We start from the raw sequence: 27063 nt of genomic DNA on the forward strand, positions 1-27063 counted from the left end.
GTAGACCCCTTTCAAAGGCATTTACCACTTCACATTATAATTTTGTTTTAGTTGTTTTCTGCCCTTGCCAATGAATTTGAACTATTTGTATTCTAAAATCAACAACTTGTAAGGAAACCTTCAAAATGCTCATTCTTTGTTTACAAAAGAAATGCTCAAATACCAAATGGGGCTGCTGTACTCCTGACTAATGTCTTTCACACAAAATGCTTCAGTAAAATGCCCAGCTCCATTAATCGGTACAAATGTAAGGTGCTTTGGATTTCTCAGACAAATAAAATATTTTGATTATTAATAATAATATATGCATATTTTGCCTTGCACTTTCCAAAACTAAAAAAAACAAAAACAAACCTGTGTTAAGTCACTACATAGAATCCATAATGCAATCTCTGATCATTTGCTTATTTGTCAAGTTTAAATTAAATACCTGACACAGGCATTTCAATTTTTTTCAAATAGTATCAAATGTCAAATAATTCCATTTTGTTACCAAGATTTAAAATGTCCTTACATACCATACTATGCATATCAAAGAGTTTTATTGCTGATGTAATCACCAACCAAGAAAAGGAATTATGTTTTCTAATATTCTCACAGTTTTCAAGTGAATCTAAAACACTTTGTTGTTGAATCCAATTGATGAATCTATTAATTTGTGTTTATTCTCTGTGGCACTAAGGGATTCTGTGTTCTAAGACAGATGAACATTCATGTTTTCAACTATTCAAATAACTTTATTTACTGCATATTATTTTTACTCATAAGGATTATAAAGGATATTTGGCAGAAGGAAGATTTTAGTTGTTATTTGCTCTGGTGACACCTTTCGATGTTCCTCAAATTAAATTTATTTTAATGTGTCTTCAAAATGATTTGCTCGATTCATGTCAAATGTAAAGGCTTTAACTTTAAACTGAATTTCACCTGTAGCTCAGATGGTTGGGAAATGATACCAAATTAAGTGATGACGCTTAAGAGAACTGGAAAAACAGTGACAAAATGAGCTGCATCCAGGAAAGAGGTTAGAGTTAGAAGGGACTTTATTCATATGGAACAATATGTACTGTAAGTAATAATTAGCAACTGTATAAAACATTAATACTGAAAGAGATAATTGGATTTTCTTCTTGCTTAAAAAAATGAAACATGTCTGAGATGTAGGTTCTGCAGAGAGAGAATGCTCAGTGTGCATGAAGGAACTGACAGGTGAGGGCTATATGAGACTGCAGGTGGTACGGCCATGCCACTTCCTGCAGTAAGACTGATGTAATTGGAGCTCCAGCCTGCTGTGCATTGCTGTTGAATTGGCTAATGTTTTCAAAATGTTTAAATGTTTTGGGCAGAAATTGCATTTACATTCTGAAAATGAATACACTCGTGTAATAAGCCATTAGAAGTTCACTCTCAAATGATAAAAAATAAAATCCCTTTGTTTACAATATTAACCTTAATTCCATGAGCAAGGCCGTTGGATATACAGTAAGAATGAGGGTATGTCATGTTTGTTTATAACCAATGTGAAAAGCACTAGTGTATCTGGGGTTCAAGTAACAATATGATAGGTTTCAAGCAATAGTAAATAGAAAGTTCAACAGGTTTTAAAAGATGTCTTTAAGCAACCTATTAAATCATTTTTTTGCCATCATGAAATGCAGGGTCTTTTTTTCTATATAGAAGTAATATTAAAATTGTAATTGTGGTTTGGTTAATCAATACAAGGATGACCAAGACATTTTATTGAAAACAATGAATAAAGGATCTGAAATTAAATTGACTCCTCATCCACCACTGATTTCTCATTCCATAGCATTGCACATACTGTATAAATTCATGGCAACCACAGCTATGTCAATTACCTTATCTGGGCCATGTGCCCTTATTCAGGCTCATTAGTGAGACATATTTGACTTTGACCAGTGACACACATGTACATATGGATTAGAATAACCTATGATCTTGTCTTTTAGAAAATAAGAGAATCCATACATTGCAACAACACAGCAGCAGTATACTAGTAAGTGATAAGTGATAAGTCAGAAACTATTACACACTAAACTGATGATGAATGTAGTGAAAAAAATAATAAATTAAAATGTGCATGTAACTAATTGAAAATATGTTTTAAATGAAACAGATCAGTAAATCTGTGTTGAACACAGATATGTAACATTGATCATAATATGAACTTGAACTTGAAATTTATTGCCATATGTAACCGTACTAGTACAATGGAATTCTTACTTACAGAAAGTCTCTCGATTGTAAAACAAGTGTAAAAAACAAGACAAAGTGCAAACAGTGCATCGAGACAATGTACAAACAAACAATAGACAATTTGCAAGTAAACATGTAGACAGTTTGAATGTAAACAATACAGACGTGTAAACAATGACTGGAGATGTGCAATAGATAAGAAATCATAAAGAGGTAGATGGTGATGGTGTAGGTGTGGTCCGAGGGGGATGGCTATATGTGTTCGCCAGTCTCACTGCTTGTGGATAGAAGCTATTGAAGAATCTAGTGGTAAGTGTCCGTATGCTCTTATATCTCTTGCAAAGATGTGAAATACTGTACAGTATATTTGAAAAAGCAACCATAGAAAGGTATACAAATGAACAAATACAGTAGATGGAACTTTCATGTCAATAAATATATACAGTACCTTAGAAATAATCTCCAGCAAACTTTAAAAATGTTACTATTGCACTCTATGTGTGTTTAAAATAAAGGAGAGCATACTGTATTCAGCTAGTGAACACTTTAAAAGTATTATAATTTTGGATCATAACATTTCATGAAAGTTTTTCAATAATTGTATATAGATATCATTATTTATATGCAAGATTCACTGAAGATAGTGGGATTATAACCATTGCCTGATCTTTAAATCTGAAAGTATAATTTTGAATATTAATGGTTCTACTCCACATAAGAACAACTATTTTTCAGGTTTGAACTGGTGGATCTGTTATCCTCTGTAACCACTGGATCCCTTTGTTATTAGAAAATTTCATTAGTTCATTGCAGATGGAAAAAAATATATTTTTTTCATATTCTCATTTGTGTTTAATAGTTAATAATCATATTCAACATTAGTATAACCCAAAAGCACACATTTTGCTAAAACAAACACTTTGTCTACAGAGATGATCTGGTAATCTACTGTATCTGCAGCATACATATTCGACAGTAGCATTTGACCTCCCTGACCTTGTGAAGTGGTATAGATTCAGAGCACATCCTCAGTGCTTCTCTGAACCCTGAAGCCATACAGCCATGACAAGTGTCAAATCCACCAAACTAAAGGTCTTGTCAGATGACACAGTGGGTTTAGGATGTCTTCAAACATTACAGAGTTACCTTACTATAATAGGCATATATTGTATACTGAAAGAGCCATATTTACATTTTCCTACAGTATATGGAGACATTTACATGCTCTAAATTCCCTCCGCAAATTCTACAGTGTCCATATTAACTGACATGTAACAGGGCTCACAGAAGCACTGAACTATTAGAGAAGATGACAATACCCCCTTGTAAACTTAGGCTTGTTTCATCAATGTTGTGTGACTGCTAGATATCTGCAACTTGCTAACTAGAGAACACAGGAATGTAACACAAGATTTTCAGGAAGCAGTTAGCAGTGTTTTTGCAAGTAGGTTCCCAACCTGGAGTTTGTAAACTGTCATAAAGCAATTTCAAAGAAGCATTAGTGACAAAGGCCCCTGGATTATTTTTTCACTTCTCTGGATTGCTTCACTATGGAAGCCCGTTTCCGCCAGGGACTAAAAAAAAAACGCGCTATAGTATCTCAGAATTCTGACTTAGTATCTCAGAATTGCGACTTAGCAACTCAGAATTCCGACTTAGCAATTTAGAATTCCGACTTAGTATCCCAGAATTGCGACTTAGCAACTCAGAATTCCGACTTAGTAACTCAGAATTCTGACTTTTTATCTCACATTTGTGACTTCGAAATAGCCATATTTCATTGTCTGTCCTTTTGTTATTGTAACGGATTCGGGTTCTAGGGCTTGTGCCCTCGCCGCTCCCACCCTAGTTCGTGCCTCGCTACACTGGCTCGAACCTGAGTCTTGCCAGCTGAGCTAAAGAAGACCTTCTTTTTTAAGTAAAAAAAGGCATACAATGGAAATATGTTAAAAGTATGTGAAGTGCCTATTTCTGTATCTTATTTCATATTCCATCTACGTAAATAAAAACTATTTTTAAAAAGCCCACCGTGCACTATTCCATCCGGGTACTATGGAAGCCTCACTGGCGGAAATGGGATTCTATAAAAATTAGTGTAATTAATTTGATTTTTATCAGGGCACTGTACAGGACAAGTTTTCAGGCTTATAGATCCTATGATCCTGTACGATTCATGAAAATAGTGTAACGGAACGGCCGACATACAGGTTGTACGATCTGGTTGCAGTACACCACCCTCCCCTGCGCATAACAGGGATGCTGGCCGCCGTGGTTAAAGAAAGTGTTCTTAAAGAAAGTGAGCCAGTGCAGCGAGGCACGAACTAGAGTGGGAGCGGCGAGGGCACAAGCCCTAGAACCCGAATCTGTTACAATAACAAAATGACAGACAATGAAATATGGCTATTTCGAAGTCGCAAATGTGAGATATAAAGTCGGAATTCTGAGTTGCTGAGTCGCAATTCTGAGATACTAAGTCGGAATTCTGACTTACTAAGTCGGAATTCTGAGTTGCTAAGTCGCAATTCTGAGATACTAAGTCGGAATTCTGAGATGCTAAGTCGCAATTCTGAGATACTATAGCGCGTTTTTTTTTTACTCCCTGGCAGAAACGGGCTTCCATACTTCACAGATAAAGTTATGTTCTTTGAAACATTTGCAGTTTGTTTATTCCATACCTGTGCATTTTAACCATTCTCTCACTTTGGTTAAGGTTTGTTTTGCTCTTATCTGTTCATAAAACCTTATTCCAAAACAGTCTTTACTCATTGTATTAAACAAGATGTAATATAATGGCCTGGGCGTGTATTTTAAAGAATGGGAGCTGGAAACAGCACTCACCTGAGTGCAATATTTACAAGTTATGTATATAAAACAAAAGTCGGTAATGATTGCGATTTAAAACTGATGAAATTGGTTTGTCTGTCTTTATTCCTTCCAAATTTCAGTTAAGGACTTCTATTTAAAAGGAAGCCTAAATTCATACATATACAGTACACCACATACAGTTCATATTCTCACATACAGTACCTGTATATATAGTATTTTTTCTATCATATTAATGACATTTCATATTAATTAAGTTGTATTAATGCAACAATTTGGTTTTTATTTAATAAACATAAAATAGAAAAGTATAAAGTATTCATGTTAAATAAAGTATTCACATTTTTCATCCAAGATGTGCAGTCTGCTCAAGTGAGTGACAGTTACAGGATTTCAAAAGTTCCTGTCCCTCTCATCCCCATCTGTTTTCCTGGCACTGCTCTGGGAGTAAGAGTTTTTCCCAATCTAATTAACAGCAAAAGTAGCAGAGAAAACACGTATGTAATCTTGCTAAAAAAATCTTGGCCAGAAATTATTCAGTATCTCTTACATAATAAAATTCCTCTCAGCAACTCTGCACAATAATTTTAAATTTAAATAGTGTGCACCTTTTATCTGTTTATGACATATAATTTGGTATATTGACCCTCCAATTTATTTTGAAGGATACAGTAACTGCTTAGCGTAATCAAAAGTTTAATATGAAGTGATTAAGTTCAATTTTAGATCTGGGCTAATGTAGAAAAATATTTTCTTCTTTAAAAATTATAAAAGAACTTCATTCTGTTATTAAAAAAATAAAACTAATAATTATTACAACAAAAATAAGACACATGCCCTGCATTTAAAATTTTAAACTGTATGTACAAGTCTGTTGCATTACTGTGGCTAAATTCAGATATTTCTATTTTTATACTGTCCGAGTAATAACAGTCATTTCGGATGGATCCACAGAAAGAAAGTTTTAAAGATTTAAAATCAATAAGGTATTTGCTGCAATTTTGTTTAATCTAAATTTTATTCTAGTTATAACTGCAGTATCTTAACAAGAATACAATATAGATTAAAAAATAATTAGGATCAAGATTGAACATTACTTATAATTAGTCATAGTTTATTTAATTTTTGCTAAGAGAGCTAATTACATTCACCATTTGTAATGAAATAATTTATGACAGGATACATAACAAATAATATATGATGTGATATGACATCATACTTTCATTTTGTTATACTTATGGAAGTGGAAAAATGCTCACAGTCAATCTTAAACATGGATGTTGTAGAGGTTTGATGGGTTTACTGAGACAATTATTAATTGTAGCAGTAATCACGAGGTTGTTCGTTGGGGCTTTTAGAAAATCAATCGTCAGAACAACTAACAATGCACACACACGGGTTCAATACACGAGATACATTTATTAATATAAATTGTACACAACAGAGAAAATATGTCAATATATATCGTTTGGTTACCAAATCGCTAATCAGTGTTATTACCCACTGTTACTCAAAACACGTAAGTAAATACATTACTCATGAATTAAATTGATAACAACTTGTGTTGAGGTACAATTGAATTCTCGAGACGCAATGTAGAACATGGGGTTTACTTATCCATTGTGTATGGATTTGGAATTTCCCGGCACGAACACCAAACCAGCTGACAGGCTCTGTTGCAGCCTCTGTTCCAGCGGTTGTCCAATGGGCATTGTCCCGGCGTCCTCTGGCTACCGGCCAACCAGTCAAGGTGCAGCTCGGAGTAGGACGGGCGGAGGAATCTGACTGCGGCGCGCAGGGCAGCCGTTGCTCCGAGGGGATCTACCAGCAGTCCGGCTGGCTAGTAGAAAGTCTCTATGCACAGAGTGTTACCGCGAGTCCTCACAAGTCACTCTTTTGCCTGGGAAGAAGCTGGTTCGTTCCCGGTCCAGCGCTGCTTCTGAATAAGCTATTCAGGTTGTCGACAAGGGTCCAACTGTAGGCTGCCGTTGATCAAGCGGAGCATTCACATTGGTAGAATTCTGAGTACGTACGGGATCCTCGGCCTCGCGCTTAGAACAAAGTCCAAGTCCCTTTGCAGATAACAGCAGTTGTCACGTGATTGTCTCTGAGGATGCGCGAAAATGGCCAAGGAGAGCCCCGATCTGAGCTTGCGCTCCCTTTTTGACCAAGACACAGATGTGTGCTGATTGGTTGAGAGTTTGGCGGGCATTGGAGACCCACGTGGTATTAGCACGCCCTGCCAGTCCCTGATTGGTTGGTCAAGGTGAGATATAAGTCACTTACTCTTGACACTTAGGAATGCAGTCCAGATGTCCATTCGGCACTCCCTAGACTGATAGGCGCCAATGGATGACCATTGATCATGATAGCCAAGCTTAGCTAAGTGCATCCCCGTCTGGGAGCCGTTCCTTATCAAAAGAAAACATCTTAAATCAGCCTGCATGAATACTTTCTCTGTGGCTGCACCACAGAGATGGAGGGTGAGATGGGGCCTCATTTAGGACAGCATACCAATGCTTAATTCTGTCTTATTAACAACCATTGCCGCTACAATGTGCTATGTTATAGTCAGAGAAACAGACAATACAGACTGGATATAGACTAGAACTGGTGATCTTTTATTCATCCATTAAGCATCCACCAGACCAGATGGTGATAGTTGTCCCTTGGGTATTCATTTGAGTTAATTTCTGATGATAGAACAAGTAGTTTATGATATTGATTGCAGATGGACAAATTTGCAGTCTTGAGGGACTCTTGTCATGTAGGGACAAGCACTGTGATGTTGAAATTTTGCTAGGATAACTGCTGTATGAACATTTCTGTACAGCTTCTGTGCTTGTACAAACAAAAGTTCTAGTACAATAGAACTTCTACAATGAGGTCAAAAGAATGCAGTTCATAAGATTACCACTGACAATTTACACCCCAGGTGAATCACTCATCCTGCTGTCTAGACTATATGTTTTGAAAGTACAGTGTACAGCGAAGTTGTGCTACAAGGGTTATAGATGATAAATGTCGCAACTTTTATTCCAAAAAGTCAGAAGGAAAAGTATGCTGGAATCAATTATTAAAAACTGTGAATAATAGAGAGGCTATGCAAAGGGCCATTTCAACTGTCTTCTATAAATTGATTGCCCCACACTTGTACAGTCAGAAAACATATTGGACATGGTCTGAATTAAAAAAAAAATATCTTTAATATGAATGAGTGATCTTTCTTGTATGCAATGGAGAGCCAATAATTTGGCATTGAATCAGCATTTAATGAAGTCAGATATGTTGCATGATGCTGCCCTATTTTTATAAGCTTTTAAAGTCTATTTTGGTTGTTTAATGTTTTTATCATTCTGGCATTGACAGGTAAAAAAATAAAAATAGATTAAGAAACACTAAAAACCATAATTAATTAATCCACCCAAAAGTAATACATCATGTGAAACAAAACAATTTCAGCATCAGCTTTTTTTAGGAATAAACTATACGTGCTGTAAAATAACAGCAAACAGATGTGGAAAATCAAAGGTAAATTAGAAGTCTTAACTCAGGAGTTGTTTTTAAAATGCATGAGATTGATTTGGCTTGAGTAAAGATAAGCTAAATAGGTAACTCTACATTTCAAAATTTAAATTATTAAATACAAGAAAGTTTTGTGGCAAAGTGGTTCAGTGAAAGTTTCTAAAATCGTTTTCCAATCTCACCAAGGATGTAATGAACTGCAAATCTTAATTAAAGTAGTTCAGGTGGGTAGCTGCGTCAGCATGCGTAAGCTGCAAAGGAACAAGCAATAGGTTTATTCCATGCTGAAAAAAAGAAGAAGAAAGAGAACACAACGTTTCGGCCATGGAGCCTTCTTCACACCTGAAGAAGGCTCCACGGCCGAAACGTTGTGTTCTCTTTCTTCTTCTTTTATTCAGCATGGAATAAACCTATTACTTGTTTTTAATTAAAGTGTTACTTTAAACTCAACTGACCTTTTTTTCTGGTTTTGAATTGAAAGGTTCTGAAGTTAAATTACCTTATCCAAAAATTAAAATATAATATGTGTTAATAATTGAAAGACTGAGTAATTCTTACTGAGATAAGTAAAACATTATCTGAACAGGACAAGAGCAATTCAGAAACTTGGAAACGTAAACTATTATTCTTATGTTAGCTAAATATAATATTTATTATTACACATATAATAGTTTACATAATTTACAGTATATTACATTTACCCACAGATATTTCAGTTAAATAATCTCTTACCTCCCTGAGTTTACAAATTTACCATTTATTTTTAAACTGTTGATTCTCCCCTGTTTAAACCTTTCATGCAGAATAATGTTTTAGACTAACATGCCATAGTTTTGCATTTAAACAGAAAACAAATGTAAACACACGTTTTTCAAAGAAAAAATAATAGTGCAACAGGAAATCTGTGACAGGGCAAAATGATCCCTACATCCAGAAACTATTAAACCATTTATAACCATCGGTAAGTGTTAATATTGTAGCAGAACAGGTTAAGGAAAGATTACTGTTTTGTTAAAATTTCCATGAGAGATTCCTGTTTTCAAAACAGAAACTGTTGTTTCATTTGGATACATTTCCATAAGTTACAGAAACGTTTTTGTAAATTTTGACACAACTTGTTCAAGAATAATGGATCAATACAATAATGGAAAAAAATATTAAAATATCAATTTTGTTCCATTCAATTAATTTAAAACGTGCTGTTTGCAATGGCAAGGTGTGCCCCTTGTGAGATCAAACTCTTGATTTGTTTTTGCCTAGATAGGGTTCATTATTGCTAGCTCAGAATATACAGGTGTACACCTCAATCAGGTAGGCTAACTTTGAGCATTAAATCTTCACTTCATGAGTGAAGACTATACTTTTGCTTATTGCAGTAAAGAATAGGATACTCAATAGCACCAATAATGTGTGTTATATAGGGAGCATTACACACAAAATGACCTTGACAAAATTTAAATATATAAATGCACAATTACACAAAATAATCTAATCATATGATAATTTACAGTGATAATGCGATTAACTTCATGTACCCTAACTGCTTGGCTTCATGCACTACCTTAAATGAGTAACTGGGCTAAGCAGATATAAATCAATCTCCTTTAACTACAAAATCAATGACCCAAATGACTCATCCAAAGTGTTTCAAATCCATTATCTCTGTCTGTATAGTTTGTGTAAATGGAAATTTTTAACCTTTTGGAAAAGAAAACAGTCAACTAACTACTGTCAACAGTTTTCTATGTTTGTGTCATAATAATGTCAGGATAATAATAATAATTTTGCTGTAAATACCACATAAAATATGGCATAGTACAGAAATAAATCCATACCTTAACAGGCTATAAACAATGATAATAATTACATACTTTTGAAATAATTTCGATTTGGGATGTTGTAAATGTAGGTAAGATGTAACAGTATACTCAAGGACACAAATTTTAAAAAACTCTGTAGAACTTTAAAATCAGCTAAAAATACTGAAATGGGTGAGTTGTTGGACCACTATGCGAAGCCGTGAGGAAGGTAGTATGAGCAAATTTTAATCCAGTATTCCAAATCCAAGTTGTTAGGCAAGAGCGAAGTCAAAAGTAGGAGAACCAGACCGGGTAGTCAAAGGAGTCAGGTCGAGAATAGTAGCGCTCGCACACTAGAGAAAACTGTGGAAGACTTCTCAATAGTGAGTGTAGGTAAGCCGGTGAAGAGTGTTTCATTATTTAAGAGAGAGAGATGTGGTTGGATAATTATTTCCTGGATGAGTGTGTTGAATTAAGTACAAGTGGGAATGCCCGGGTGCTTACAGGAGAAGGTACGAGTCCTGACAAATACCTTCTGATTATATCTCAGGAATGTTAATAAGATCCAAGAACAACTATTATAAACTCAAAAGCTTTATAAACACCAAACTTTAAAAAAGACTATACCAATTTGTTGCATTGTGGCATTTATCCTTCTAAATTATACAGTACATCCCCTAAACACACATACAGTATACATTTTAGTCCAAATAAACATTCTTAATCTATAAAATAGACATTTTGCAGCAATGGTTTTCGACTTCACAACAATATTCAATTTTCATATAATTCTTATCATTTTCAATAACTGCTTATTCAATCAGGGTCACAGTGGCCCTTAGCCTATCCTGGGAAGCGTTGGGTGCAAGACAGGATATATCCTGGATGGTTTCCTAGTCCACTGCAGGGCACACACAGACACAAACAAGCACACACTCACACACAATTTTTACAGAAACCAGTTAACCTACCATGTTTTGGACTGTGGGAGGATACCGGAGTACCCAGAGAAAACCCACATGAATAAGGGGAGAACATACAGTACAAACACAATGTTGATAGCACCCCATATCCAGAATTGAACCCAAGGCCCTGGCAGTGCTTACCACTGTGCCACCCTTGTGCAAATACTGTATATTTGTATTATTTGTTACCAGAAAGAAGCATGAATATTTAAAATGAATCTGAATTTGTTTATGTCTTATTAGACAGATCTTATTTGCGTAGGATCTGTGGACTGAGATTTTCCTCAAGGGGCTTATGCATGACATCAAAGTACAACCCATGCATATGTCTACTGTATATGCATATTTTCTTACCATTGCTTTAAATCTAGATTTTGATTTAACAAAATTAAAAGATGATATTTTTCTTAGATTCAATATCACATATCTTTGTCCACACTTACCTGCAATTAGTCTAATCTACTGGCATGCATATGTTCATGTACTGTACATGTGAATAATTAATGGAGTTTAAAAGGTCCATGAGGAGATCATACTATTATCCTGGAACAAGTAAAGGTTTATTCCATGCTGAAAAGAGAATAAAAGAAACACAAAGTTTTGGCTGTGGAGACTTCTTCAGGTGTGTTGAAACATTGTGTTTCCTTTGTTCTCTGTTGAGCATGGAATAAACGTTTGCTTTTTCCTTTGCAACCTATGCATGCTGATGCAGCTACCTACTTGAAATACTATTATCCTGCCTATTTCTGCTTACCTACATACATAAATATCAAGTTTCTAGCTAACTAGCTGGTGCATTTCATTGTATACTTGGTGTTTGCTCTCACTGGAGACAGACCTTACCTTGCAACTCTCCATGCTTCTTGCACCTGCTCAAACGAAACTAATCTCTAATTCTCCTACTGGTTTTGAAAACTAAAGAATTCCTGACAATTTGAAAGAAAAATCAAACATTAGAGCTGCTTTTCACAGTGCAGCAGCTGGTCTTGCATCTGACCTTAGTCTAATCCTTTCCAGACACACCAGTTGCAGTTTGCTTGCAACTTTGTCAGCACTTGAGCCCACCTTCTGTCCTGATTATCTTTGCCAAACACATTTTTCATTTTCCAAAAAAAGAAATCAGCCATGATAGTTTGACCTGACACAATCTGTTCACCCTAGTCCCTTTGTTGCACTGCCATCTTCCCTAACCAGGTACTGTACACCCCTGGTACTGCCCCCTGTTACTTCCTCTGTCACCATCTTTTCTCTCTTCCCTTAACCAGTCACTGCCATGGAAGAAAAAGAGAGAGGCAAGAACAGACAAGTTGAAAAGAAAATATGCAATTCATTTCACAATATTACTTTACATTATCTTTCTAGAGACAGATCTTACTGTGCTAATGTCAATGGTTTATTCTTCTTCAACACCTTTGAAGGAAATACAACTCCAAGTGTCACTGACTCAGCAAGCCACTCAAATCCAGACTGATTTGGAACTGAATTTCTCCGGCAGCATTTTTCCAAGTTTCCAAACGATTGATCTCTCCTTGCTGACCTCTATCACCTTATCCAGCTGCACTAGTTTGCTAGCAACTCTTCCAGGAGCCGAATCCACCTTCAGACCAAATGCATATTTTTTCCAAAGCCATCCACCCCAGTCAATCCTCTTCACGCTTTGGAAACAGCCTCTGGACTTGCTATGCTGTCTTCCTTCTCTCTCTTGACTTGTCCCAATGAGGCCTCTCCACGGGCTTTGTCCATAACCACCCCACTGTCTGTGTGCATTCTTTTGTCTTGTTGCTCCTCTCACAGTCCTTTCCAGATCCACTCTTACTCCTTTTCCCTTTCTTCTCATTTCATTTTCTTTTTATTGTCAGGTGTGTTACTCACTTATAGTACCTAGGCCCCAGCAAGATGTCTATCCTTCCCTTTTTCTATCCAAATATTTACCCTATCCACAGGAGCCTGCCTGGTCAGTGATGCTTGCTTCGCCCAAATTCGGTCTGGGCTCCTCCTTCAGAACTATTGTCTACTACAGACAACTGTCACCCTTAATTCTCCTTTTGAGTCTAGTATCCGCATATGTGTCTATGAAATAGGTTGCAACTTTTGTGTATTGCACCCAGTCTCCTCTCAGTCTAGGTGTTTAGCTCCATACTGTTTCTGATGTTCTGGTTAACTGCCTCCCTTCAGTGGCCTCTCTGACTAGTGACAGCCCCAACATTCACCTCACTTTCCTGCATGAACCTCCTTTCCTTGTTCTGCATTGCATTTAAAATTGTGCTTATTAACTTTGTCATCTCTTCAGATGCATGAGGAAAATTAGCATTAAAAAGGTCAAACAAAGTCAATTTGAAAAATGTAAAAGTAAAAATATATATTGTATTTTTTTCTCATTGATGCTTCAACCATTCAATCTTTTTTTACCTTGACTCAGGTTTATTTGACATCTCTAGATAATGTCCTTGATTTTATCCTTTTTGCACTTCCTTGCCAGAAGCCGGGGGTTGCTTACAATCAGAGACGGCTTGAGCAAATTTTCCAAGAAGAACGGAAAAATATTTCACCAATCCTATGTGTAAATTTGTTAGATACTTGACCAAAAAGACTTGAAGGGATCATAGCCATGAGTTATACTGAGGAACAGTCAGAGCTTCCTTGGTCAAGCTTAGGTTGCCAAGTTTAAGCTTTGGTTTTGACTAAAATATAATTGATAATGATAGAGCTTTTTAATGAGCACCCTTTTAATGACAGTAACACGCTTTTAATGAGAAATGAGAAGTTACGTAAAAGCAGAAGGTTGTGACATTGAATCTTTAGCTGAGACAGTAAATACTCAAATCTTCTCTCAATATCAATAAGGCAGCTGTTAAAAAACGTGCTCATAATGTCATACAGCATACATAGAACTCAACATGAAGCTCAACCTCAAGAGCATCAAGGACTATGAAGTACCATTTTGAGAAATAACACCATGCCACAAACACATCTTTTAAGCTTAATAATATATTTAAAACCTGAATGCTTTAACTCTAGACCTCCAAGGGTAAGATAAAGTCACAATAAATTTACAGTAAAAACTTATGGATTTTGGATTGATAGGTTAAATAACTTTGTCAAAGATGACAAAACAAAAACACATGAAAAGATTAATTAAGATTAATTCAGACAAAACATCAGAAGAATAATAAACTTACAGATAAAACAGCAGCCAAGGTCTCAATACCTCCAGTGCTCAAGGTAATGTAAGGAATCAATTCATTAGCAAAGCCTGCTTCTTTGAGGATGCTGTTTGTGTAGAACCATATCTAATAGGAGAAATGAAGATGAAAAGGCTTTTAAATCAATAATTTGTGAATTGTGGTATGATATAAAAGTTTTACTTTTTAAAGTTTGACTTATAAAACTCACTTTACATGTGAGATCAAATTTCCTAGTTCATTTGCTTTTGAAGTCCTGCTTTGTCTTCAAATATTTGTGAAGACAACGAGCTTTTAAACTAGTGGTTTGTGACTTAAGAAAAAAAACAAATTAGTCTGAAACAGTTGTGTAATCATAAAACAACCAAAATACGAAAAATGTGTTGCTAGACTATTACACAGGCAAGTTTAGATTATAATACCTTGCAGTTTAATAAAAATAGTTTGTAATTCCTTGTTTTAAAGTAAATAACACAAACACCAACTACCACTTAAAAATTGCATTTAGAAAAATTAGAAAAGGTGTGGATTTATTTGATTAATATGAATAATAACAATCCATGTGTCTTGTGTATTTTAACAAAAATACAGGCCAGCAATGTGACAACAATAAACTGGTCTGGTAATCCATGCATAACTATTAAGAAACAAGTAATTTTAAAAAATGGTACTCCTGGAGCTCAATGGTTTTATCCTTCCCGTATACACTATTTCCCAAAAAAGTAATTTCCTAATTACCTTGAAAATGATATTACAAATAAAGGTTCATAACAAAATTAGATTTAGTTCTGCATACCTTAATAGTCAAGCAGTATTCTACAACTGTTAAATGCATATGTGGTGTTTTGGCAAGCATGTTAGAAACCTGATCAGAATTTTAATCTTTGGAGTTGCTGCTTTAAAACATTTCCAAGGTCAAGCCACATCTATGCTAAAGCTCAAAATCTTCATCACTAAAATGCCAGTGTATCTAAATCTGTTACTGACATTTCAGCTATGCACAAGGGAATTAATTAGATAAATTGTTGAAGCTTTAAGAATAATTACTGTGAAATTGTTTCCACTCTCCTTTAAAATATCTTTTTTTACTATGACTTTTTCCTCTTCTCATTTGTATAGTCTTATGTACATTAGCACATTGTCTTTTTTCATTTAAATGTTTAAATTTAGAGAGAACAGACTTCTCAATAGTTTTCATGGTAAGAATTTGACATATCAACAGTTTTTAGTTATAATATTTAGTAGGGGCAAAAGGTTAGAAAAATATCTTAATAGTAGTTACAGTCAATTGTCATGAAAGTGTGCAGGTTCTAACATTGTAGTTCACAAGTGATGGAATATTTTATATCACTATTTAAGGAGTGAAGAAAAAGGAGCTAGCATTCTTGATACACATAAGCACTACATTTTCTAAGATCTTGCTGATATCTCTTCCTTCATTTAGAAGTCTTTTAATGCAGCTATATTGTAATAGATCAATTATTCATTTATTCTACTTACACTCTGTAGACAATTGTATTGTATTGTTTAAATTACCATATGCTGAAACATTTTAGAAATCTAAATGTAAAATCAAGACAAACATTACATGGAACAAAATCTAAATTCTTTATATATTCAGGTTGTAAAATGATTTCATCTTTGGTAAACACATTTCTGACAAATTATGTATATTGTTGTGCACATGGTACATTTATGTCAAGTATGTGTATTTAAGTTAATAGTACAAGTTCTGTCCAGCATTGTCTGAAGTATGAGTGTGCAAATGGAATAGAAATGTTATGTACTCATTCCATTTGGTTTCTAAAGCAACTGTAAGAGCAATGTGATTTGAAGGTTCATGCTGATGTACAGCTCTGCCCAACTTATCCAACATGCTTGATTAATCTATCAATAAGGTAAAGTGATACATGATTTGAGTGACCACTACTTTGGGGCAGTGAGCATTATTGAGCTGAAAAATTGAATGACTGCATTGATATAGGTGTTGCTGTGACTAAGAGGGTAGCACAGGCACCAAAAGTAGTCAAAATAACACTGCAGAGAGATTATGATCAGCAAAGACTATAAGGATTATGAAGCCCTCTTAAAATTGGCATGACTGGTCCTTCACGCTATTATACTATCTCCACTAAAGAGATAACAATCCAGACTCAAACAACTTATTTTCTATACACTGTTTCACTGGGATGGTGAAAAAGGTAATAATAAAGATAAAATTGTATATACTCTATAGCAAGTGGGTTGCATTAGATTTTACATTTAAATTGAATGTATGCCCTGAAAAAATAACTTTGAATATCCACAATGTCCTTTAATGTCCTCGAACTACATTAAAAATCTCATTTCGTATTATTTAAGGTAAATACTATACAAGAATAACAAAAAACAGGTTTGTAATGAGCAGAACAGATCACTTTTTGTCAGATATCTAAGATGTTTATTTTGTGCCCCTGTGCTTGAGGTCTTGGCACATTTTTAAAGATGTTCATTGATAGAATAATGATGTCAATCCCTTAGGTTTAGATTCATATCAGAGTAGTTTTCTTCTGCCCATCTGTTGCCCAGTTGTACATACGAAGATTATGTATTATGGGAGGCAATGCAGCTAATAGCACAACCACAGCTGTTACACATGCATAAGTCACTTTAACCTGAATGGATGTACATAGAAATTAATAATTTCAGCAACTTGCAGAACAGGTTCTAACCTGTAAATCACAGGTGGGATAGATAAACACTAACACACAATGGATGCATTAAAATCTTTTCAGGTTTTGAAGTAGATATCTAAGATTTTGTTTTTAACCTGTATTTGAATGCATTTTATACATTGAAAAATAAGTTCTTTCAATGCCTTTAAACATTAAGTCTATATCCCACTTGACCTTGGATATATGCTGAAAGGTTTATGATATATTACTCCTGAGAGATGTTGAATTCAACTTTAGTATGGATGATGTTAATATCCTTTCTGACTCAAGCTTTGTAAAAGGTATTCATTTACTAAGGTATCATGGTAGAATAAGAAAGATCTACTTTTAACTGCATCAGGAGAAAAGTTGAATGTACATCATGCTTAGAACTCATTGTGGTGCTATTTAATAAACTCCTGAAAATCAGAGCTTGTTTTGTACTGTAGTTGTTTAATTCTGGTTCATGAGGAATAAGGTTCTGACAAATAGAGACAAATAGAGAAAAACATGACAAATCTATCATCCCAAGAATGCTGCATTTATCTTGCTCTGTAAAACATTCTGAAAGAAAGTTCTTTCCTTACAGGTGCTGGATTTAGTTTAGTTATTTTTTGGATTTATAGCTCTTCTAAAGTGTAAATTATTATTTTAATAAGATTATTTTGATAGTTACTTAAGTAATAGGTTTAATCCATGCTGAAAAGAGAAGAAAGAAAACACAACGTTTCAACCGTGGAGCCTTCTTCAGGTGTCAGAAAAACAGGGCAGTAAGCGAAGGTAATGTAGCATAGTAGAAAAAAGCTGGGAGAGAGGAGGGGCAGAGGCAGAAGGGGACAGACAGAGTGGCCAATCAGGTAGTGTGAAGTCAGGATAGGTGAAGAGAGGTATGAAATGAAACCAACAATGAATAGAGAGACTTTAGAAGAAAATGAGGAAAAGGGGAAAAGTGTGATCCTAGTTACAGGATAATTTTAGATTCTGTAGTCTTTCTGATGTGGGTGTTAGGAAAACCATCTTTGAGAACACAGACAGAGAGATTAATGTGATCATGGCCATCAGAGGTGAAATGAGAAACACTAGGCTTGGAGAAAACTTTAATCTTCACAGCCCTAATGTGTTCTCTGAAAAGGTCTCTGAGTCTCCTTCCTGTTTCCCCAATGTATATGGCAGGGCATTTACTGCAAGAGATACAGTAAATAAGGTTGCTGGAGGTACAGCCGGGTGATTCAGAATTGTCCTGAGGGGCCTTGAATGAGTGCGGTGTTAGATTTGTATTTGCAGGTGATACAGTGAAAGGGAAAGTGCCTGGTGTGGATGGTTGCTGAGGGCGTTCAAGGGAGCTGTGAACAATAGAACAAGGGCCCTTGACCGCCCTCAGCAACCATCCACACCAGGCACTTTCCCTTGCAACAGAGCTCGCTATATCACCTGCAAATACAGGACATACTGTATCTAACACCACACTCATTCAAGTCATAATAAAATACATATGTAATTTGATATATTTATTAATAAACCCTCATATTTCTTAGTTCAGGCGGGTAGCTGCATCAGCATGCGTAGACAGCAAAGGAACAACAGGTGTGCCGAAGAAGGCTCCACAGCTGAAACGTTGTGTTTTCTTTCTTCTCTTTTCAGCATGGAATAAACCTATTACTTGTTCCTTTGCCACATATGTCTTTATAAGTGCTCATTTTAAAGTGAACATTTAATCTGTTATTGTGTTTGCTTACACACAACATGAAATAAATGGCAATCCATACTTACAGCATTTAATCCACATAGTTGGTAGCAAGCCATAGTAACAATAACTGTGATGATCTGCCATCGAACAGAACGATCACGGAACAGTCCCATTATGGAGATTAGCTGAAGAGTGTTCTGGGCTCTTAGCTCAGCATGGACTTCATCCATTTCCTCTGAAACATCATCTTTCCCAAGAAAAGCCTGAAATGCTGGAAAGAATTTTAATATCACTTATTGTGCTAATCAAGTTGGCTTAGAATTGTATCTATGACACAACATTGTTTTTCAAAAAGGAATAGGTGGTGTTTTTGGAAGGGGTGCATACAGCTTTCCTTTACTTTATCTGTCACGCCCTCTGCAGCCAGAGGGCGCTCCTTCTGTCCTGTCCCTAGTTTCCGGTCTGCTGTCCTTCCTGTCCCTCTCTTTCCCTTGGGCTATATATTTCCGGGTCTTGCACTCTGTCCTCGCTCAGCATTGATGTTCGGATGTCCTGAGACCCGCCTAGCACCAGGGCGCCCCACGTCCGCTCCCTGAGGGCATAGGTTTCTATACGGCATTCCTGAACTCTTTGCACTAATGAGCCCGGGCCTTTTTCCCGTCTCGCCGCTACGCATATGGGTCTTTTTCCGCTCTCCTGCTCCCCACGGTTAGTCCCTTTGGACGTCCGTGACATTATCAAAGTTGGGAAAGTGTTTCTATTGTAAGAACATACAGTATGAACATAAAGTTTGAAAATGAGAGGAAGCTATTTGGACCATCTAGTTCTTTTATTTGCTAATATGATCTCATCCAGCTGTTTCTTCAAATTGCTAATGTATTATCTTTGACAACCTGGTTGTCAACTAACCTATTGAGTTAACTATTTCGATATCTTTAAGCATTCTGGATCTTTGATCATGCACTTTTAGAATTTTTCCATTCTGATTTGATGTGAATTAGAATAATTATTTAGCCAAAAATGCTTACATCGTGTTGTTATTTGCAAAAGAAGAGTATTTGTTTGAAATTAGATCTAATCAGAGCTAGAGTAGATCAAGTTGTATCCACAGAGAATTATCATCTGGAGATTTTGAAAGCTGCTAGAAGCGAAAGTCAAACAGCTCACTGTTCAACTGATTAAATCTTAATTGCAATAATATTTAATCACAAGAGTGATGGATATTCCACAGTTAGGGGAGTTCTTTCTAGTGAGCAAAGGAGAATAATAATGTGGTACTGTATGCCCCTTTACAATTTTTTACTGATAGGAAAACAAGTGAGGTAAATGAAATGCCTGTGGAAGGAATTAAATTGGGAGCTATACACTTCACAGGAAATTAATTTATTTCCAAAGTCTAAAAGTTTATAATAGGTAAGATGTGTATTGTCTGCTGATTTTGCAAATGAATAACTTAAAGCAGGGAGACACGATGGTGCAGTTTTAGCATTGCTGCCTCCAAGCACTCCAATGCACATTACTCCTGTCTGAATACTTAATAAAATGTTTTTCAACCTAGCCGTAGACAATTCAGAATTCGATGTCCGACTTTTTAATTTAATTAGAAAGAGACTAGCAGTAATTATATGCAAATTAGACCAATATTCTTCTTTAATTGCGAAACAGAGAGAGAAATTGTATGTTCAAGACCAGCAACATGTGTGTGTCTGTAGGTGTTTGTGCACATTTAAGTATGATGTGATGTGAAAATCATTACATCAAAATGCTGTAAGAAGATTTAACTTTTACTGTACATGCTAAACCTACAGTAAAACAAATCCTCAACAGCAACAAATCAGGTTGAAGAAATGCGCTTAGTTAGTGTGCTAACTTTTTATCTTCAGCTTAAGAGAAAACTATCTTAAAAAATACATTGCAAATAAGTTGCCCACTGTATATACTGTAGTATTACTTTTCTTAGAAATTTGTTTTCACTAACTCTTCTATAAATGTAGCCCAATGCTCTGGGAATGAAGGGGAAACGGAATAATGAGTCATACAGTATATACAGTATAATGTATATATATGATTTTATATATACAGTATATCATCTCAGTATGTATTGGCCAAATGTTTAATTAATTAAATTAACGAGGCTCTCAAATGATTTTATATCTATAAAATATATAGCATATATATCTAAACAAATAAATCAGACATTCGATTAAATTAAAAAATGTTTTTAGCCAGTTTTATTCTTTTTTCTATTAATTATGTCTGCACATATTTTTCAATATGTGCTCTGGTTTTAACTCCACCAATTTAGTTACCATCAAAAACATTATTTAAATAATTACACTTCTATCCATTGGTAATATTTAACACTTGAGTTTAAATGATTAATTTCTTCACTTGATGGCTATGAAGGACAGATTAATGGCAAATATGGATAGGGTTCAGAACAAAATACATCTTTGAGATCTATATAAGATAAGATAAGATAAGATAAGATAAGATCACTTATCAAAATACATCTTTGAGATCACAAAATACATTTTTGAGATCTTTATATAGTTATGAGTCTGCCAGTTGCAAGCCCTGGATGTACTGTAGTATACTTGTTTGTGATATGAAAATATAATACAATATTAAAATAATTATAGCAACAAACATTGGGTATAAAATGCAAGCAGCACATGCTAACGGGGACACTGTACTGTAAACAGGTGCCGTCCTTCGGATGAGACGTAAAACTGAGGTCCTGACTCTCTGTGGTCATAAAAAATCCTAGGGCACTTCTCAAAAAGAGTAGGGGTGTAACCCCGGTGTCCTGGCCAAATTTCTTATTGGCCCTTACCAATCATGGCCTCCTTATAATCCCCATCTATGAATTGGCTACATTACTCTGCTCTCCTCCCCACTGATAGCTGATGTGTGGTGAGTGTTCTGGTGCACTATGGTTGCCGTTGCATCATCCAGTTGGATGCTGCACATTGGTGGTGGTGGAGGGGAGTCCCCATTACCTGTAAAGCGCTTTGAGTGGAGTGTCCAGAAAAGCGCTATATAAGTGTAAGCAATTATTATTATTAAACCCCCATATCTTGTAGAATTGCACTGCTGTAACATCATGCTTTTATATAAAGTAATATACTGTACTGTATTACTGATATGCATGCATCTATTGAACATTTTGGAAAAAGTATCTATCTAGTAAAAACATTTTCATAGTATTTGTAAATTATCTGTGTTAAAAACATTCATTCATAAGTTATTCATCTTGAAAAAAACATTTTTTAAAATAATTATTCATACTGTTAGACAAAGAGTTATTGTTTATATATTTCAGAAACAAAAAAGAGAACAATAAATACCCCTCATACAACACCATAAGGAATATTATTGCCTGCATATCACATTTATGAATAAAGCAGTATACAGTATATCTTCAATATTAGGGAACATTAGAAAGAATGACACAAAGGTCTGTTTAATTTTTTGTGTGTGATTGTAATGAATGTGATATTCTTCTATATGAATTTGCTTTAGTGTTATGATATTATCTTCCAACGTTTATGAGGCAGCCCAGTGAAGCAGCATGTGTAAAACAGATAAAGAAACTTGTTTCAAATGATGTGGAAGACAGGTAGTAGAAAAAGTGCCATGAGGGTTTTCCAAGTCTAAAGGGATTGACAGGGGTTCCTTTACAAATCTATAGGAATCAGACAAATTCCTATAAAAGGTACTATTAATGAGGCTCTCAGATGATTTTGGTGGTACTAGCTTCACTGCTGCTTCAATGTCAACCTTGTATCAGCAGCTCCTGAATTTGGGGCTCAGTACATACCAATAACTGGCAGAATGTCTAAAGTGGTGACAGGTGTCAATGTGTGCAGTCTTTTATCGCTATATTGTGTGATGGAGTTCTACAGACTGTTCTTTAAAAAATTTGCTTAACTTTTCTTTTTACGGTTAACAGTGTTGTTTGTCTACATATATTCATACAAAGCATTTATACTTGTCTCTTGTCTCAAATAATTGTGAATTTATACTATTAGATTTAACATGAAACTGTTTGGGGCAGCATGATGGTTTCAGAGGTTAGCATTAGCTTCGCTGGGGCTCTGTGTTTGCATGGACAGGTGTTCAGCAGTCCTAAAAAGTTAACATAGCAGGTTAATTGGCTCCTAGAAATTTTGGCCCTGGTGTGAGTGTGTGCATGTCTGCATCTGTGTGTGGCCCGCAACAGACTGGTGCCCTGTCCAGGGGTATCACATCTTGCATTAGTTATTTGACAGGATAGGCTTTGGCTCCTACAGAACACTGTTTTGGATAAAGTGATTAGAAAATGGATTGATGTAACTATTTTTTCATCCTCTGCTGTGTTTGATAATTTGTCCACTCTGCTTTCAGTATGTCATTATTCATAGGTCTATTGTTTATTTCTTCTTAGACTTACAGTTAATGCAAAAGTCCTCAAAATAATTTTCTTTGTATTTTTGTGAATGCAAAAACTTTGGAATGTGAGAGCTCATATATAAAACAGATGTGCTGTGTGTATAAACACAATAGAAACATATTTATATGCATCCTGTATGAATATAGAAATAGGTTTTTCCTATATTCATACAGCATGGAACGAACATTTACCTGTTCCTTTGCATCCTACACATGCTCCCTACTAGAACCTCTGTATGAATATATGAAGAAGAATAAAACCATGTAAAATAAAATATGTATTACATTTAAGAACAGAGTTTACATTCATTAAAAAATATAAAATTACATTAATTGTAATACATTGAGTGTCCTTATTCATAATACTTGATTCTTTCATTCTTATATCTATAATATTTTTATTCTTAGACTGACTATTTAAACAGTTCAGATTATGTTTACACTACTGGCATGTTCTGCTATCATTCTAAAAATGCAAATGCAAATTAACATTTAAAACTGGTTAATAGAAAGAAACAGTATGATTACTCATATACCACACACAACTCTATGAGGACTACTAGGCAGGTGGGTCACTTTTCAGACCATAAAGTAGTCTGAAGACTTGGATGCCATCTGGAAGGAATTAGAGCAAGTTACATCACTTGCCCCTCCCTGGGATTGAACCCAGAACATTCCAGTCAGAAGTTAGACACCTTTGCTATCTGAGCTACCATAGCTCTGTTAGGACTACTAATCTTCCTAATTGATATCAATCATATACATTCTCATATAGTTAAGATGTTTGCAGATTATACTAAATTAGGATATTTAGCATTTATATACTTAAATGTGGAAGTAATAATAAGGGAGACAGAATGTAACAATATACTGTACAGTTAATGATTAAGAAATAAAAGGATGGGGTGTTTTTACAATGAATATGTCAGTTCCTATTTAGAATATTATATATACTGTATATGGTCACCACATTACAAAAAATATATTCTGTATATATTGCTGCTCTGGAAAGAGTTCAGAGAGAAGTGACCAGATAAATTCCAAGACTCTGAAAAAAGAAAGGGTTGAAGAAGTAAATCATTTTAGTTTTGAACGGTGTCACGAGATCAAGGGTTAGGGTTAGGGTTCACCCTAACCCTAACCCCATCGGGGTCAATTTAATAAGGCACAATTAATTAACCAATCTCCAGCTTCCACTCTTTACCACACCTCCCCAGAATCAGGCTACTTAAACACTCTTCACTAGGTTTCTAGTGTTCAGTATTGCTTTCCCAAGAAGATCTTTGTTTCCAGGTCTTCTGTAAACTACCTTTGTTCACTATCGTTCCCAGATTTGAATATTGCCTCAACAACAACTTCGGATCACGGATTTCGTGATTTATAGCATTATATCAAGCTTAGTGAACAACGCAGTTCTACTCAAATAAGCCAACTATAGCTGTAAAATAATTAATGATATCATATTTACATTTTTCATTCTTATATTTAATTTGTAATAGATCATTATCCAAGCGATTGGTTAGAAGGATGTACATACTGTTGTTGACTATTAAGGCTAAAGAATCTTTTTCTTTTCTTTAGAACTGCAACTTGTCAGGAAACAGTTCTTTCCGGGCCCTATGCGGACGACACGATCCGAAAGGTGAAGAAACAATAGGGAAAAATATCATGCTGGAGTCGGTCAGAAGACAGAGGGGCGTGTCCATGCAGTGCTAGTGTCCGGGGGGAGTGAATCCAGGGTGAACAATCCAAGGGTAAATCCAGAGGGGGAATCCAAGACGGGAGGTTTAGTCCAAGACCAGGGAATCCATCCGAAGTTAAAAACAGAACCGGGTCGGGACCGGCGGGGCAGGAAATCAGGAACAAGAAACTAAAACCATAACGGAGCCAGACGCAGCAGGACCCCGGGCTCTCACGATGCGGAAATCAATGAGAAGCCCCGAGCAGTCGTCTGCGTCTGGCTTTAAAGGTGGAACTAAAGAGGGTCTGGAATAAGAAACAGGTGTGGGGAATGGGAGAAAACGAGGAAGGGCTGGAGCACCCTTAAGAGGAGGAGTAACAGTTGTGACACAACTACAAAACAAACACAAAAAACCTCTTTGAAAATGAGAGGACAAGCTTAACCACAATGCCTGTCACCAGCGCAGAAACAAGCAGCTGTTCACTGGCGCCGAATTCAAATGCTTGCTGAAGGTTCTCGGCCAAATTGGTCACTTTCAAACGGATTAGCGAAATTTCGTTTTTGTAATGAATTACAAGGTACAAATTCTTTGTTTGGTTTAGCGGAAACTCGTATACCAAATGTTCCGGGGTATGAGTGGATTTGATAACTTTTTGTTGGTCTTACTTCTATCATGTATTTTTCTGCCAGTCTGGGCAAAAGATACAAACTCCACACAGATAGCATCCCAGGTATTGTACCCAGGACCCAGGCACTGAAAATAAGCAATACTAACCACTATGCCACCCTGCCAGCCCATACCATAAAACAACACCTTGATTTTTTTTATTTTTTCCTGAAACTGCCACAAGAAGAATGAACAACTTTATTGTTAACTTAACTTATAAATGATAACTTAATTTTGATTTTGTCTAGATCATGTATTTTAAGCTACTAAAGCATATTAGTTGCAACTTAATCACCAGCCAAGAGCTGTGTCTTAGTTACTTATAGTAAACTCATTTCCATCTCCACTTTTAGAACAAGGTTGCTCAAACAAAGTACCTTTCTTTGCTCCAATAGAATCTTGCTTCTCCATAAGCAGGTACCGAGGGCTCTCGGGAAGAAAAGGCAGTACAAAGAGCTGAACCAAAGCAGGAAGCATAATGAATCCAAAAAGGAAATTCCAGTGGGACTCCTGCAAAACAAAATAAATATAAGGAACAACAATGCGGAAACATTTTTGTTCAAGTCACACACAGTTGCTGTCCTTTGATTTTTTTGCCTGTGATTGTCTATTGAAAATCTAAACAAAAGTGTAAACTCAACTTTGAATAAAAATAAACCAAACCATAACAAACAGATCTTGTACTTTAAGTTGTCTATAGTTAACCAATTTGGGTCCCAGAATTAATCATTAAATAAAATCAGGCAGCCCCCTAATAAAGACACTGTACATACTGTACAATTAGCCATAACTCATGGTGTTACTGTTCTGAGTTTGGCCACATGATACCTCAAAAGTGTATGGTATTGTTGTTTCTGTCCCTCAAACTCAGGGGTCTCAGACACAGTTACACCGCAGGACCCTAATCTTTGTGGCTGATGATGAAATATTTGTTCTCTCAGAAACAACTTTGTTAAGAATTGCTACACTTCTCCAGTTCTATATCTTTATGTTTTAACAAATAAGTTACATTAACCACAGTTTCTGTTACTATCAGTGGTCAGCGCAAACTTGCATTACAACCCTGAGTAACAATTCTTAGGGTTTCCGTCCTTGCCGCTCCTGCCCTGCAAGTTAGTCCCTCACTGCCTGGGCGTGAACCCGGGTCTCTGGTGTCACGCAACAGGGAACTTGCCAGCTGAGCTAAAAGAGAACTCCCTCAGCCCGGGCGGCTGAGATCCCTGTTATACGCAGGGTCATATTCGTTACACCTGCTTGAGAGTATATTCAGAAGATTCTAATATTGTGAAAACATAGAGCATGGACTACTGTACACTTATAGCAATACACAACTAAAGTAAGCAGGTAAACATGAATATTCTATTTCAAACTTTGTAATTGGAGCTGTTCA

At 35.8% G+C, this 27063-nt stretch overlaps 1 protein-coding gene across 4 annotated transcripts in view; it reads right to left on the reverse strand.

Annotated features, from left to right (window-relative positions):
- slc2a9l2 (solute carrier family 2 member 9, like 2) overlaps positions 1-27063 on the reverse strand; it is a 328902-nt gene that overhangs the window by 139362 nt on the left and 162477 nt on the right. For all 4 annotated transcript variants that reach the window (XM_069190343.1, XM_015344752.2, XM_015344753.2 and 1 more), the window contains 3 exons: positions 26051-26183; positions 18975-19162; positions 14509-14619 (listed from right to left, as the gene is read on the reverse strand). In XM_069190343.1, coding sequence (XP_069046444.1) covers positions 14509-14619; positions 18975-19162; positions 26051-26183 — 432 coding nt within the window. The remainder of the gene's footprint in view (positions 1-14508; positions 14620-18974; positions 19163-26050; positions 26184-27063) is intronic.

The sequence above is a fragment of the Lepisosteus oculatus genome, chromosome 1 (assembly GCF_040954835.1).
Source record: "Lepisosteus oculatus isolate fLepOcu1 chromosome 1, fLepOcu1.hap2, whole genome shotgun sequence".
In the NCBI taxonomy this organism is placed as follows: Eukaryota; Metazoa; Chordata; class Actinopteri; order Semionotiformes; family Lepisosteidae; genus Lepisosteus; species Lepisosteus oculatus.